Genomic DNA, 15,435 nt, shown 5'->3' on the forward strand with positions numbered 1-15,435 from the left:
CTGCCACCCTTCATACAGAAAGGGCAAAATACCAGTATGATACTCTTAAAGACTGAACCTGCATTTAATGGAAAACTCAGGTTACTCATGCACTACAAACAACATTACCAGACAATACTCATTTTAATTACCTTCCTGAAGACAGTGGAGTTCAGCCAAAAGACACAACTGTTGAATCAACATCAGCTTACTCCATTAGAGCATATGAAGGATTTCAGGTTTTCAACAGTAGAATCCTCATCCTTCTCTGTCAACGATTTTCTGTGTCACCTCCATTATCTTCTGGAGGACATAACGTCATTGTTTGACAACACTCCATAAGAATTAGTCTCTTCTTACTCAATTACAAATTTTATTAAGTTCTCCTTGGTTGAGATTAGTTCAATTTTACCATTAACCTCCATAGTGCTCAGAAGAACAACTGAGTTAGATCACTACTGAACACTTCAAAAATCCCTTACTTGAACAGCCTACTTTCTAAAGCCCTTCACTTTTTCAGAACGCTAAAATAATTATTTCCTGTCTCAGCCTAATTACTAAGTGTTAAGTATTCCTATTCATAGCAAGTAGGCCAAGTACACATTTCCCTTGCAGTACTTTTTAATACACTTACATTAAAGAAACATTATTATACATGTCTACAATTGTCTTGTATGATATATTTGATCTTACAGTATTTCAAGGAATGCACCTCTAGGTGCAGTCATAGCAGAAATGGTGTCGGTCTCTTTTTAATTACTCCTGTTCAAAACAGCCAGCATGTATTTAGATAACCTACACTCAATCTGTCCACTGAAGCATATATACTACACTACGTCATTTGGAAAGATTAGTTCTTACTCATCTCATTATCATCTACTTTGTAGTTACAAAGAAGGCTAAATCCTTGCTTCTTAATGGAGAATAGAAGAAAAAAAGAAGAGCAAACATAAACAAGGACAGACAAGAGGACTGTTAATGTCTTCAAACTACGGTGCTCAGAAAGAAGGCTCTTTGAAAGCATAGCTTATAGGTGAAGGAATAAACAGTAGAACTATCACTTCCATGCACGATCAAGGAGGAAATAATGTATGAGGTAAAAAAAAAAAATAATCACTGTATCAAATCAATCACTGATTACATGTCACAAATGCACTTCTTAAACAAACCAAGTCCCCACCCCAGTTAATGCAATGCACCCAAAGAATCAAAGTAATGAAAAATTGCACTCTAAAAAAAAAAAATACTGTAATAAAAGATTTTATTTCAAAATCATACAAAACATAAATGTAAACACAGCATCACACTGAAGTTAACCTTGCTTTTAAGTAATCAAATATTTTAACAACAACACTGCCATCAAAAAGATGCCTTTATTTACCATTAGGAAATTTTACCTTATGGAGCGATACATCATGAAATCAATTGTTGTACATCTAGGAAATTTACCAATAGAGCTCTCTTCCACTGGGGTGTACACTTTGATTTGTCTCATGTGAGTGTCTCTTCCATTTTGGTGATTAGCTAGAACAGCTATCTGAATCATAAATGTGCGGATAGGCTTCTTATGGGTATCTGTTAAAGGAACATGAATCCAGCCGCTTGGTTCCACTAATTCAAGTTGCTGCCAAGAACAAGACAAAAAAGCAAAACATTCAGGAACAGTAAATATAAACTATTACATATTAAACCTATCTAACACAGATGAATTTTGCTGGTCAGATTTCAGTTACTTTTTCAAACCCATCTGAAGCAATGTAATTGAATACCCACAGCTAACTTACTGCTGATGCAACTGGAGACAAACTAATTTGTTTGACTATGGTTATTTGCTTTTGTCTTTAGTAATCTGCTCTTAAATTTATGCCTTCATCTTAAAAAAAAAAAATAATGAAGAAGCCAAGTCAAAACATTTGGATCTTATTACTAACTCACAATGACAGAATGCACATTTGTAAATTTTTTAAATCCTAATTTATGCACTCTGAACTGAAGTATTCTAGAATGACATAGAAAAGAAACTAAAAATGTACAAGCAATTTTTTCCAAATTTCTTAAGCTATTAGGGATATTGAGAAGTAATAAGAAGGTGAAGGAGGAAAAAAATGCAGGATAACCACAGAATCACCTATGTGTCAAGAAAGATGCCTGGCTAAATAACAATTGCTGCACAGCCATTTAATTACATTCTAGAAGCCTATTCTGAGTTTGCTTTCACACAACCAACCAAGTTGAATATGTTTTGTTTTTTTTTTTTATTCCTACAGAAGCCAACATGAAATCAAATGAAGAATTGCATTTTGTTAACTTTAAACCACATCACTAACACGTCAGCGTACTAAAACCAAGCTAGAAGTTACGCAGAAGCATAGTGACATCTTTGATTAAAATTAGTTGCCCTACTTCAAAGCACAGCTCAGAGACCATGTGGAGGAGCACACAAGCCAGTGGAAGACTTCCTAGGGGGAATGGTGGGGGTGGGAGAGAAATAAATCAGTTCTCCACAAGCAAGTGAACTTCACACAGCTAAACCGCTGTTTTTAGCAGATGAGTTCTTCTGAAGAAGAGGTATGCCTTGGGCAGCTCAACTGTCTCATCCTTCTCCTGAACACACTGCATGACAAGAATCCCATCAAATGCTTAAAACAAGTTGCCTTCGCTGAAGCTTTTTAAAGATCCACATGAAATCTGCTATTTTAGAGGCATTATCAAGAACCTGGAGAACCATTCGAAGATAAAAGATGCGTATCTTAAAACTGGTGTAATTTGAAAAAGAAATGCAACTAAGGTACTTGTTTAAAATATTCTTTCCACTGCCGCAGGTTCTCCAACAGATCGATCCCAAATGATTAAATTCATTGAGTGTTAGCAGAATAGTTACACTCCTAAGCGGAAACTTTCACAGATACACATTCACATGTTTGTTGTAACCCTGTCCTTTTCAGAAAAGCCTATCAAATCTTTTTTAGCATAGGTAGCTTCAGGTAGCAACTAGCTTTATATAGCGATAAAACTGATCCATTGCTGAAGCAGCTTTACAAACAGGAAATTCATTATGTAACACAGTTGTCAACTGATAATAGCAAGCATGCTTTTAATCTCCGCAATAAATGGAAAGAATGAGCATTTCAGTAATATTTTATTCAACTAATACTAAGGTACAAAGCCTATATTTAGTAGCAAATTTTATAAGTCGCATCTAATCAAACTTGCATTTTAATATTACTCTCAAAGTTTTAGAAGTTCGACTGATGATTCAAAATGAAAAGTTAAGTTTCAGATCTATAAAACTCATGTTTTTAACTCATGCTTGGAACAGTTAGAAATTGATTACTTGATTCACCTTGTCTCATCAGTTTCAGTTAAATCCAATACAGTTCAGACTCGTACTGTTTATTGTCAAATTAATTACATAGAGTGAAAGGTCTTCACCTCCAGAAACAAAGAGGTACCTTGAGATCAGTGGAACTGAATTGTTCGCTCTAAATTAAGTTAAATGCCTGTTACCTACACGTACAAAAAAAATCACATGCTCAGAACATTACTAAGGTCCAAAGATGAGCATTACAATTATGGCAGTTGCAAATGAAACTTCATTAAGTTCCTTCCTATATCAGGATACATCTTCAAGTTACATATGTATTAATATTTGGTTTCATCCCCTATCGATAGAAGGGGATAAATACACGTGTCCATGGAACATTATTTTTCAATCCTCCTATAAAAGGCAATTTATTTCTTCCCTAGCCTTTATGCAGTGATGAGAAGTAATTTATACAAATGTAAAACAGGCAACTAAGTTCAGATTAAAATAATCCCAAGTTTCAGATGTCAAATGTCGCCTACTTTAAACCTAGATTTTAAGTCCTTAGCTACACACAGTATTTGAGATGAGGTTTAGCTCCCACCAAGTTCACATCTCCACAAGTTGATGAAGTTTTTACATCAGCTACTGGAACACACAGAATGTATGAGCAGTTATCTGAGTGCATCCTGTGAAGAGACCACAACGAAGCAGAGAAGTCCTCAAGCAGTACTCAGCTGTCTCAGGCACCTTTTAGAATTATTCCTGAAATCTGTGCGTTGCTTACTCCTCAAATTCCAGCTTCCATAACAAATGAATTTATTGTGCAAACCCCAAAGTCATCCTCAAAATAGATTCTGCTCCCCTTTCTAATCTAATAGTTGCCTCTTGGAATAAGTGCCTAAGACACACGAATGAAGTTCTAGGCTGAATAGTGCAAGGGGTCTAGATTTACATCTGGTCATTTGAAGAAATTAAGCTCGCATTTAAGTTGTCTAAATAACATCTCCATCCTGTAATTTTTTTCATGTCTCTGCCATTTTTTAACTGACGCCTACATAGTTCAGTGACATCATTAAAACCTTGAAATCCATTCAACTACTGAAGCTTAAACACAACAATTATCTGAACATTCACTAGAAATGAAATATTTTTTCCAGCTATGCACGTATTCCGCAATCCCCGAACAGGGGATCATGACACACACTGCTCAACATTTCTCATTCGTATCCATCCTTTATTACGAAGAACAAACAGGAATGGGAATAGGCAGTGGCAGTACATGACAATACGCTGCCCACTCTTGGTTCAATGTCAGTACCCAGATCCAGGCATTACAATTTTCAGCAGAAAAAGGATGAAATATGCAGTTCATCTCTGCCTGAAGCAGTCACAGCGTGAACAGAATCTAAAGGAAACCTACTATGAAGTTTTAAGAAATTCCTATTAAGCCCATGCAAATGGCAATCTTTCAAAGCCTTGTAAACCGGTCTGGAAATTTGGGTGGATTTTTACAGGGAGGCAAAAGCTCAACACAAAGGCTGAACTCCTGCCAAATTACAAATCCTTGCTTCAGAGCTTGGGGGCACTGGAGCATCAAAGAAAGACACCAGAATATTCTCACACAAGCAAAACAGCATACTTTTCACTAACCGCCTTCTTGTAACTAAACTGCTTTGGCTGAAACTTTTTAAGGAATTGAACCAAAAGCAGATACCTCAAACAGGAAATGGCAGTTTGAACTGAACACTGATAAAAGTTCAAGAAACTAAGTCTTAAAAAAGAAAAGGTCATAGCTCAGGTACAGGTGGCCACCGGCAACTATACTGACAGTAGATACATTACACTCATTTCGGTTGACTTTGCACTCAATTGTTTTCTTTAAAAAGCACTAACCACTGTATATAGATATTCCATCCTAACCCTAAAGCCTAAATCCATTGTAAGCAAATGACACATTTAAATTTCTTCCTGTATTTTTCTCTCATATGCAAGTTATTCATTAGGAATCTATCACAAGTAACTGTCCTCCAGCAAAGTTTTACTTAGCAGCTGTATTACTAATTCCATAAGCAAAATTTTTGAAAATTAAAGACTTCTTTGTTACTTAAAAAAGAATCAATGCAAGTTAAATATTAGTGACCTGGGACAGTTCCTACTGCTCTCACCTTATTAAGTATGCTTAAGTTATGCTGCTTAAACTCATTTCTACTACGATAAATTTTGAGATGTTTGGTAGAGAAGCAGAGTGAGAAAGTCAAAATAAATGCAAAAACAAAGGGATTAAAAATTGAAATGGAAAGTCACTCACCTGTCCTTTGCTGCTGTTATATACTCTTATCTATCTCTTCTCCTGCTTTCTCTCCACTGCTTTATTTTCCTGTCCTTTGCGTGCTACGGCTTCACATACGGATTACTTGAGTGAGAGTATATATTTACATAATTTTAAAAGCCAAAGCAGAAACAACAGGGTAAATGGAAATCCTCATCAACTTGATAATCCTGTTTCTTCATTTTCTCGCGTAGTTCAGAGATGCATTAAGCAAAGCTACTATTACCACTAACGGGAGCTCTGCCACAGAAGATGCAAACCATACATACAAAAACAAAGTAAGTAACAGAAAAACCTGATGAACTTCATACAGATAAGGGAAGGACTAAAAATCCCATAGCAAAATCAATCTGTACTGGTATTGCTGGCTTCCTTATAGAATAAGCAGTCAAATAAACAATACACTTCCTCTTTTAGGTTTCCTAAGGAAGAAGACATACTTTTTCAATAGCATAACGCTAAAACTATTTATGTTTCCTGCTTTAAAGGGAAATTATGTAACTTACACTCAAGAACAGTGAGAAAGGGCTAAAGGCAGCAGATAAAAACAAATCCATCTGATTCAACTACTAAAAAAAACCAATACAAGTGGACAGAATTAGGTTTTCTGAACACAAAATCCATTAAAAAAAAAAAACAGTGAAACATGGTTGGTACACATTTGTCCCAAAGGCCTACCCTGGACCTGCTCTCTGAGTAGGAGGGCAAGCAAAGATGAGTTCACAGTTCTGAATATGGACTGCCAGCATTGTGCAGAGCCTGTTCCATCTGCCTATCCATCTGCCTATTCCATCTCTACTACTGCTCTCAGAGTGGTTGAGAAGCTGAGGTACATTATCATCAGCAGTTGTACTTATGTCTCCTTTAAAGAATCAGAAGCTCTCAAAAAAAAATAAAATATTAATACATCTTTCAGGCCCATTATTAAGTCCCATTGTTAAATTTAATTTCAGCTGGCCAATAACAGCATAGAAAAGGGATGCTACTAACAAAGGCGACATTTTCATGAGTCAAAGAACAATTCAATCAAAGTCAGACAACTCAACTGGACAAAGAGCCTTCCAATTTTGACATTACAGAAGCTTGACAGCAAATGAATCTGAGCAAAACACATTTTCCTACTATTTGGAAATAACAAGCATCAGGGATATTTTGGATATAGCAACTCCTTTGTGACTTCCCTGCAGCTGCCTAAATGAAAGATCGTAACGCCCTTGATGTCAGCCTCCAACCTATCCCATGCCATACATTATCTGAGGCCAGTCTGGTGTCATATTTAAACAAGTTCAGTTCCTTCAGACTTAGCATTTCATAGCACTACAGGCCTAGAATGTACTTGTGTATTCTGTACGAAGTCTGCTCATTAGTTACTTTCACACATGGAAGCCACACCATAGTTTTTAAGGCAGCATATGAAAACAAGTTTTTCCACTGTTATTTAATTCTACTGGAAATGAAAGTTGACCTCTTTTCAATATACAAAGATATATTATTTCAATTCTGAGATCTCTTTCAAGTGGTACAAAACTCAAACTGCTAATTATTCTTATAGGCTTATCATACCCAAGTTGTCTACTACATTTACTGTAGTTATCATCATCGAAACAAGGCAGAATCTCTGTTGTCCTATAAAGCTATCTTTTGTTAAGGCACAAAGTTTAAAACCGTTTCAAGTACCTTCAAATTCAGAGTCACTACAAATGCATCCCAGGATATATGCAAGACATGACTCCCAGTTGTTTTCCTATGCATATATAGAAAGAGAAAGGGAGACCATTTTCTTTGTTGGAAATAATCTTTCTGCACACATGCACTGACAAAGCTGAGCATTACTGTTATCATTACAGCTCTACCATGATACAACAACTCTTTGAGATACTGGTATATACAATCATATTTCCATCCATTCATCTGTACTACTCAATCCAAACGACAAATACAAATACTTCTGTATAAAACAGACTGTAAAACCAAATGGCAGAAGTTTACCCTTCTACTTTTCTCACAGAACTATTAAGCCTACCTTCCTTGTTTGGGGGCAATTTTTTTTCTTCCAAATGTCAGGTAGGGTGCTATGTTTCGCTACTTCAATTGCACACCAGCAGTGATATGACACCAACTGGGATTCCCTAATTCCCATTCATCACTTGATCCATCAACAGGAGAACCAAGGAGTCATCACAAGACTCTTTCACGCTTCAGAACACTCATAAAGCTACTGCAGAAGTCCAATGGAGTGTGAAAGCTAACAGCGGACTATAGCGGCCTATTGCAGAATGAAGTCTCACGGGGGTAAAGCACTGCTATGCCAGGCATTCTGGAATTTCAGTATCAGCTGACTCAAAGGGAGCCAAATGATATGCCATAAGAGACTAGTCACACATTGCAATCCCTATGGCAGCAGACTACAGGACAGTTTGCTTTACTTGGATGGGCTGCCCTATACCATACTACTGGCGGCTATTGCACAGGTTATCCATGAATGTGTAATGTGCTGCAAATACATAAATGAAGCAGATAAAGCCTCTTGTGGAGAACAATTGCAGAAATACAAACATGGGGAGGCCTAACAGGTGGATTGTATCACACTCCCACAAACTCACCATGGCAAATGTCATGTGCTTATAGTAATGGAAGCAACCCCTGGATGGATAGAAACACATCCTGTGCCCAAGGCCACCACCCAAAATACTATCCCGAGTCTTGAAAAGCAAGTCTCGTGGCAACATGGCACCCCAGAAAGAACCAAGTCAGACTCACTTCTAAAACAACTTCATAAACACTGGGACCAAGAACATGGCACTGAGTGAATATCTCATCCCCTACCACACAGCAACCGCTGGAAAAAATTGAACAATGCAATGGACTGTTACTGGCTACACTGAGAACAATGACTGCTGGGATACTCAAACACTGGGACACACATTACACAAAAGCTAGTTGGTTAGTCAGCACTCAGAGATCTGCCAATAGATGTCATACCAAGAAACATAGTTTAGCAGGACATACTGGCAATGTGTGGATGGTTGGACTGGATGATCTAACTCAGAAGTCTTTTCCAACCTTGGTCATTCTATGATTCTACTCATAAGATTGCTTTTGCTCAAGAAACTGGGTGCACGTGGTGGGTAACGTGGAAGGGTGGCAATATCTGTTGTGTACCTTCAGGTGATTTGAAGCTGGGTGAGAACAACCAGTAATTGGAATTTTACCGTGTTAAACCGTTATAAAATACTGTATTTCATCATCATTACAGTTGATATGTCTTGTTAACAGTATTACAGTAAGAACTACAGAGGTTAGAGAACAAACTGACAGAACCAGAGCTAACTTCAGCACAAAGTAACTCACTGTGAATCATCTCTCTCAGACTGAAAGATGAAAGACAGAGCTTAAAGTTACACACAGAATGAATATTATGGAGAACTTACATGGATGACCCATAGATCATGGAAATATTGTGTATAGATATTAATAAACAAGATAGGTGACAGTAATTTTTTAGGATGTGTAGAAATTGTGGGACCCGAGCATGATGTAAATGATATGGAATAAGGGGTGGATATAGCCTTAATTTCAGCTAGGATGGAACTGTTCTCCTCAGAACATCTGGTAGGAAGCCATGTTTTAGCTCCTGGATAAAAATAATGCTGCTAACACATTGATGCTTGCACTTTGTTAAGCAGCATCATACAGAGCCAAGGCTGTTCTCACCAAAAAGCTAAGTAGCTGGGGATAGAATCAGGACAGCTGACTTGAAGTGATCAAAGGGATATTCCTTATCACATGACATCATATGGGAAAGAGTTACAAAAGGGATGGGAGTCCATTTTAGTCTTCTTATGCTGCTTGGGAGGCTGGCTGAGTATTTGTCTGTGGGTAGTGAGCAATTGCTTGTGTATCACTTGGTATATACATGCATATATACAGAGAGAGAGTCAAAACTATCATCCTTTTCTCTGAGTAAATTGCTTTATCTCAACATAAGAGTTAGACGTTGCTTCCCTCCATCCTCCCCACTTCTCTCCCCCATCCCACTGAGAAGAAGGGCAGCAAGCTTAAGATCACAGGGGGCTCTGCCACATTAAACAACAACACCCTTCTTAATAGATACAGTTTTGCCCTTCTACATGCTTAACTACTTCTGATCATAGAGATATATAAAATACACCTCGCATTTTCCAAGTAGATGTTCTCAATAATGTATTCTTTCAAACAGCAAAAGATAGTAATGAAGTGCTATTTTCAGAAATGAAGCATTATTTCAGAGTTTATCCAAGCTGAGTAGTAGAATATGAAGAAGGCTTTCCTGTAGCATACTTTCCACCCCCAGCTACACACATACCTTCACACAACAACCGGAAAGGAAAAAAGCTGGCCCAGTTCCCAAAATTTTTTTTTTTTAACTACAATGTGCTACCACATAGCTAGCAGAATTCAGAATCTATAGCTAGCAGAATTCAGAATCAGTAGACTTATGTATAATTCCAGTACTGGAACTGTCAACACTGGAAGTAGCTGAGCTTGGGCTTCAGCCATCACTTCACTTAGGAAGGAAGAAAACCAGTTAATAGCAGTGATGCGCCAGATCCAGCAGAAAAATGAGGCAGATCCAAAAGAAACTTCACAAGTTCCAAGTGAGTCAAAGGAGGGACACCACATTAGCAGCTTAACAAGAATCACAGAAATATTCTCAAAGAGCTCACTGTGAAAAGCACACTGCTTTGCTCTAATGAAGCAACGACCACCTAAGGAGGCGGCTCTGTGGTGTTAATCAGTCACCTCTTTAAAATGGTCAAGAAATCTAACTTCAGTCCATTAGGTATAAGTTTTCCATTCAACACAGTAGTTCCTGAAGAGTTTAGAGGAGTACACCCAATCCCTCAAGATGACTCAACTATTAGCATGGCAGTCAGTATACCAGCTGTAGGATAATCTACATTATGCAATGAAAACTGCAAACATTTATATCATATGTAAGCTACTTGTTGAAATGAGCTGCAAGAAAGAACTTCTAGAAATATGGGGGTGGGAGGGGGTGGAAAAACAAAGGTCAACACATCCTTAGCCAAAAAAAAAGTTGAGAACTCCTTTTAGATTACTTGACTCCCAACTACAACAGTCAAAGTTAACCAAGAGTTGTATTTGGATCAATTAAAAATGAAAGACACAGGCCAAGCTAAAAATAGCATGTAAACTTTACCAAAGCAGATTAACTCAATAGCTGTTTGTCACAAAATGTCTGACCATTACAGTACCATAGAAGTGAACCAGATCACATGGTGAAAAATTTCCTACATGAGCACTCAATCAGCTCAATGAAGTCACAGAAAGATACTATGAAAAAATCTAAACTGTACCGGGCAATGTTTTTGGAAGTGCATCAAGCTCGCCCAGATAAGTTTTCAACACATCTTCAGTTTTTGTCAGAATCTTTTGAATCAATATAAATGATGAAATCCATCAAGCGCACCAATTCAGTTTATGGAATTAAACCACTTGTGACAGTGAGTAAATGTCCGGAGTCAGCCATAATTTATCCTCACTCAATCAAGTATGAAGCATTGAACAAAGTAGTACCAAGTCTTGCAGAAAAAATGAAATATTAAGAAAATGCTCTGTAAAGCATCACTTCTGCTTTAATTCAGGCCAAAGGCAACTCACCACTTTCTTGAGGGTATTGCACAGAACTCCTGGCAGAAGGCAAACAAGTTGTAGAAGAGCAACAGACTCCTGTGCTAAATGAGTTGAGTCCCATTAGACTTGTTTTATAATGGTCATTTTCAAAAAAGCAATACTTCTTAAAAAGCATAAAAACTTCAAATCAAAAGGCTAGTGTAATTAACACTTCTACACAGGTGTGTCAGAAAACCTTTTAAGTAGTTTCCTTTTCAAATGAGAAATCCAACTGAACCATTATTTGCAGAGAACAGACTTATTTTTGCATTTTACCATTAATGACAAATTTACTTAAAACTTGATTCCAAATTAATTCAAGCCACAATCCCTAGCCCTACACTCCAATTTCATCACTATCAACCATAAGCATCAATATCACTTTGCCATAGCCATCCAGCATGAAACGTGACACGGAATTTTTAACATGCATCATCTCAGGGACACAAAAATACAGTTGAAGAACAAAATTCTTCAAAACAGTATACTGTGTTGTACAGAAGGCCTATATCGCCTAGTGCTCCCCTACCAAAAAAACCAGAACAAAACAACACAACACAACAGCCTTGGTCCATTCTCATTTCCTTATTAACTAGCACTTCAACTCCTATGATCTCCAAAAGTCAATCACAGCAGCCAAACTATAACACCAATGAGAACCATAATTACTATAAGAAAATAGTTACTGTACAGAAGTGTTGATAGGTTTCCATATTCTCTCTACATGGTAGGCCAAGGATTTGCAGCTATGAAGCTCAAACGGAGATCCTTGCACCACCTTTCCATGTATCACGTTCAGATTTCAGAAGAATCGTAACATGCTGGAAAATGTCAGCAGGTTATATGTTGCACCTTATCAACCACAAAAAGGCATGTTCCTGAGTTAAGACATATGCCAACTGTCATAATGTAATGTAAATTTTCATTTAGCAAAAGTGATTCACCAGAGCAACCAAATCAGGAAACAGCAGGTGACAGTGCAGCCCATCAGTCAGCTTCATATGTGAAACTAAACCTAAAACTCCAAAGTCAGCAACCTAAGCTTACTTCTGTTTCAGTTCAAACAGATTTCATCATTCACCTTCTGTTCCAGCAGGAACCCCCTCTCCGACACAACAGCTGTGACACTTTAGGTCTGATTTCTCAGAAAATGTTTTTCCTAGTTAATTTAAGTACCAATCAAAGTGTAGGAGTGGCTAACAATATCCTGTGCTTGTCAGCATTATAGTTTTAAGATCTACTTCTCATTAACCAGCTTTGTCACAGACAGGAGCATCATACCTCTGCCAAGGCATTGGTATTAAGCTTGGAGAAGACTCCTGAGCCTAGGAGAAACCCTTCAGACTTACAGTGACTTAGGTATACAGTGAATCTCAGTTACTTCCCTTGAGCTTGGCAGATAATATGCTGAAGCTGAAAAAAGCAACCTAAAATACCTTGAGCTAATGCTCTAGAGAGGTAGGCTGACAGTCTCAAAAATAGTTAGTGCAGCACAAAATAAACTTTCTTCTTCAATTTGTCTACTTCTGGGAGCTGAAGTGTTTCAAGACTAAGATGCAGACATCCTGGAACAGACAGCTTCTGAAAACATATAATGGAAAAATTGATTGTTACAAGCCTAAGCTTTCCATAAGTCAGCATTATGAGAGAGGGATGACAAGATATTTTTTTTTTTAACCATAGTACTGTTCAAGTAAAACCATCAGTAGCTTGAAGTATTGAAGATGCACATGGAAGGAAGGAAGCCATGCAGTTAAAAAATGAAATAGAAAATATACAATTATCACTGCACATTTAAAATTAAGTGAAACTTCAATCTAGTGAAATCAAATAGTTTGTTCCATTTAGGAAGCACTTACATTCTACAGGCTTATGTCACAGCAATGTTTGTTTTATTTCACAGACAAGTAACTAACCAGATGACTACACATGCACAAGGTAACAAGTAACACAGAAAGCAGGTGCCTGGCAGACTGCTCAGATGAAAAACACAAATCAAACCCTGAGCATGTTATATTATGTCAGAACTCATATTTGTTAACAGTTCTCAAAGGGATCAATCACTATCAAAATAGAGAAGACTAAGGCATGAGCAATACACTGAAGATTTTCTTTGACAATCCTAGCAGTAACTTTTACCCAAACTGAATACTAAGAAATTAAGAGACCACTTCACACGCAACTCTCCTTCCCACCTTCTCCCCCCCTCCAAAAATAAATAAATAAATAAAAATAAAAATCAAGAACAAAAAACTTGTTTCCCAAATCTCTTCCAGGAAGTGGCACTTCATGCATTCAAACCCGTAAGTCACAATCCCAGATAACCTCTACCAATAGAGCCTCCAATAAAAAAAAAATATCTAGATAAGCACATGGAAAAAGTTTTTCGTAATGAAAGAAACGAGGCAAAGTTATCAATTAAGAGGATACATCAGTATCTCTTTTGCTTACATTTTTATCTTAGTCATGAAAAAGAAAAGCAAAGCTAAGATTTTTCTAATTAGACTATGGTAACACAATAGAAAGTGCAATAATGACAGCGGAGCAACAAGATCCCAGGCTGCAGAGAGTAAGGATTTGACCAAATGCAAGAACAGTGGGCACAGAAAAACTGGAAAAAAAGCTGCTCACCTTCAGAAGGCTTCAGGCACGCAGGGATCTCCAGCAAGATACCCTTGCCCTCCTCTGCCAACTCTTAAATGAGGTCTGGAAAGGGGTGGATCCTGATTCCACCCCTTGTGGTCACTTGGGTACATTGCACGCGCCTGAGCTACCCTAGGCTGGCCCTGCCCCAATCACTGGTTCAAGCCATGGCTTGCATTTTCACTACAACTACTAAGATTTACAATTTTAAATCACTCTCCAAAGAGGAATCTATTCAAAACAAGGACGTGATCTCCTGCTATTTCCACACGAGACAGCCTCCTCTCAGAGAAAATAGCATTTCAATTATCTACTGAACAGAAAACGTTGAATGAGAGCACTCAAATATGCTACTACAATGGAGTAGACTGCAAATACGCTCAAATCCCTGAAATTTAAGAGAATTTACTATGAATGAGACCGATGACTGAAGAAAGGCACAAGGTATTAGCATCAGCAGCCACCATCTGTGAGAGTAACAGATCACAACCAAACCCTATAAGAAAGGAGTCAACAGTTTTTCCTGTAAGCATCTAAGAAACAGACGTTTTACAAGGAAATGCTGAAACAGTTACACCTAAGAGAACAATAGACAGTGACATGAAAGAGACAAAATTAAGCTTTCAGGTTAAAAAAAAGTAGACTTGATTAGATAGAAGAAAGAAAATTTACTACAAGGGTAGTGGAGCACTGGAACAGCTTGCCCAAATAAAATGTGGATGTCCTATCCCTTCAAATGCTCAAGGCCAGGCTGGATGGGGACCTGGGTAAACTGACCTATTGGAAGGTCTCACTGTCTATGGCAGTGCAGTTGGAATCAGACCACCTTTAAGATCCCTTCATCCCAAGCCACTCTGACTTGTAAAAACTATTGGATAGAGGAGCAGGAAGGAAAAGTTACAATTTTTTCCCAACCAGAGCTGCTGAGTCATCTTGTTTCACCGAATAGTACAAGAGGAAACAATATAAATAGATCGTAAGAAAGCACAACAGAAATTACAAATGGAAGCTATAATGACTGAAAACACTACCAGAAAACAACAACTCTTACTAAATTGCGGAGGTCTGCAAAGCTGGTGAGAACTGCACTTGGCATGTCTGCTGTTTCCATTTGTTCTAACATATATAAGAGGATAATATTTTGTTTGTGTGAAAGTTTAAAAAAAAAAAAATCAGCTCACACTTGACCTTCAAAGTTGTTTAGCCATACCCAGGAAATACGTCTAGACATAGCTACAGTTAGATTATACAAAGAAAGTATTTTTTAAAGAAGTCAAATTATGCAATGAACATTACAGTTTCAAATGCCTGAAAACCAGCCACACTGAATTAATCCTATATCAAATCATACCAAATAACCATCAGCTGCCTACAACACTAGCTCTCGCCCTCTGCATCCCACAGAAAGCTGCAACACTTCAAAAAACAATCATGGAAAAAAATATAATGACAATTAATGAAAACCAACTGAGTCACTCTAGTAGCAGACAGCTGCTAGCTC

The 15,435-nt window shown here is 37.6% G+C and overlaps 1 protein-coding gene across 9 annotated transcripts in view; it reads right to left on the reverse strand.

The window, feature by feature from the left end:
• Window positions 1-15,435, reverse strand: part of ANAPC10 (anaphase promoting complex subunit 10) — a 156,949-nt gene that overhangs the window by 122,957 nt on the left and 18,557 nt on the right. For 5 of the 9 annotated variants that reach the window (XM_048942067.1, XM_048942064.1, XM_048942065.1 and 2 more), the window contains one exon: window positions 1,224-1,603. The exons of the other annotated variants lie outside the window; for them this stretch is intronic. In XM_048942067.1, coding sequence (XP_048798024.1) covers window positions 1,373-1,603 — 231 coding nt within the window. In that variant the 3' untranslated portion in view covers window positions 1,224-1,372. Of the gene's footprint in view, window positions 1-1,223; window positions 1,604-15,435 lie in introns of those variants that run through there. 9 annotated transcript variants of the gene reach the window in all.

The sequence above is a fragment of the Lagopus muta genome, chromosome 4 (genome assembly GCF_023343835.1).
Source record: "Lagopus muta isolate bLagMut1 chromosome 4, bLagMut1 primary, whole genome shotgun sequence".
Classification (NCBI taxonomy): domain Eukaryota; kingdom Metazoa; phylum Chordata; class Aves; order Galliformes; family Phasianidae; genus Lagopus; species Lagopus muta.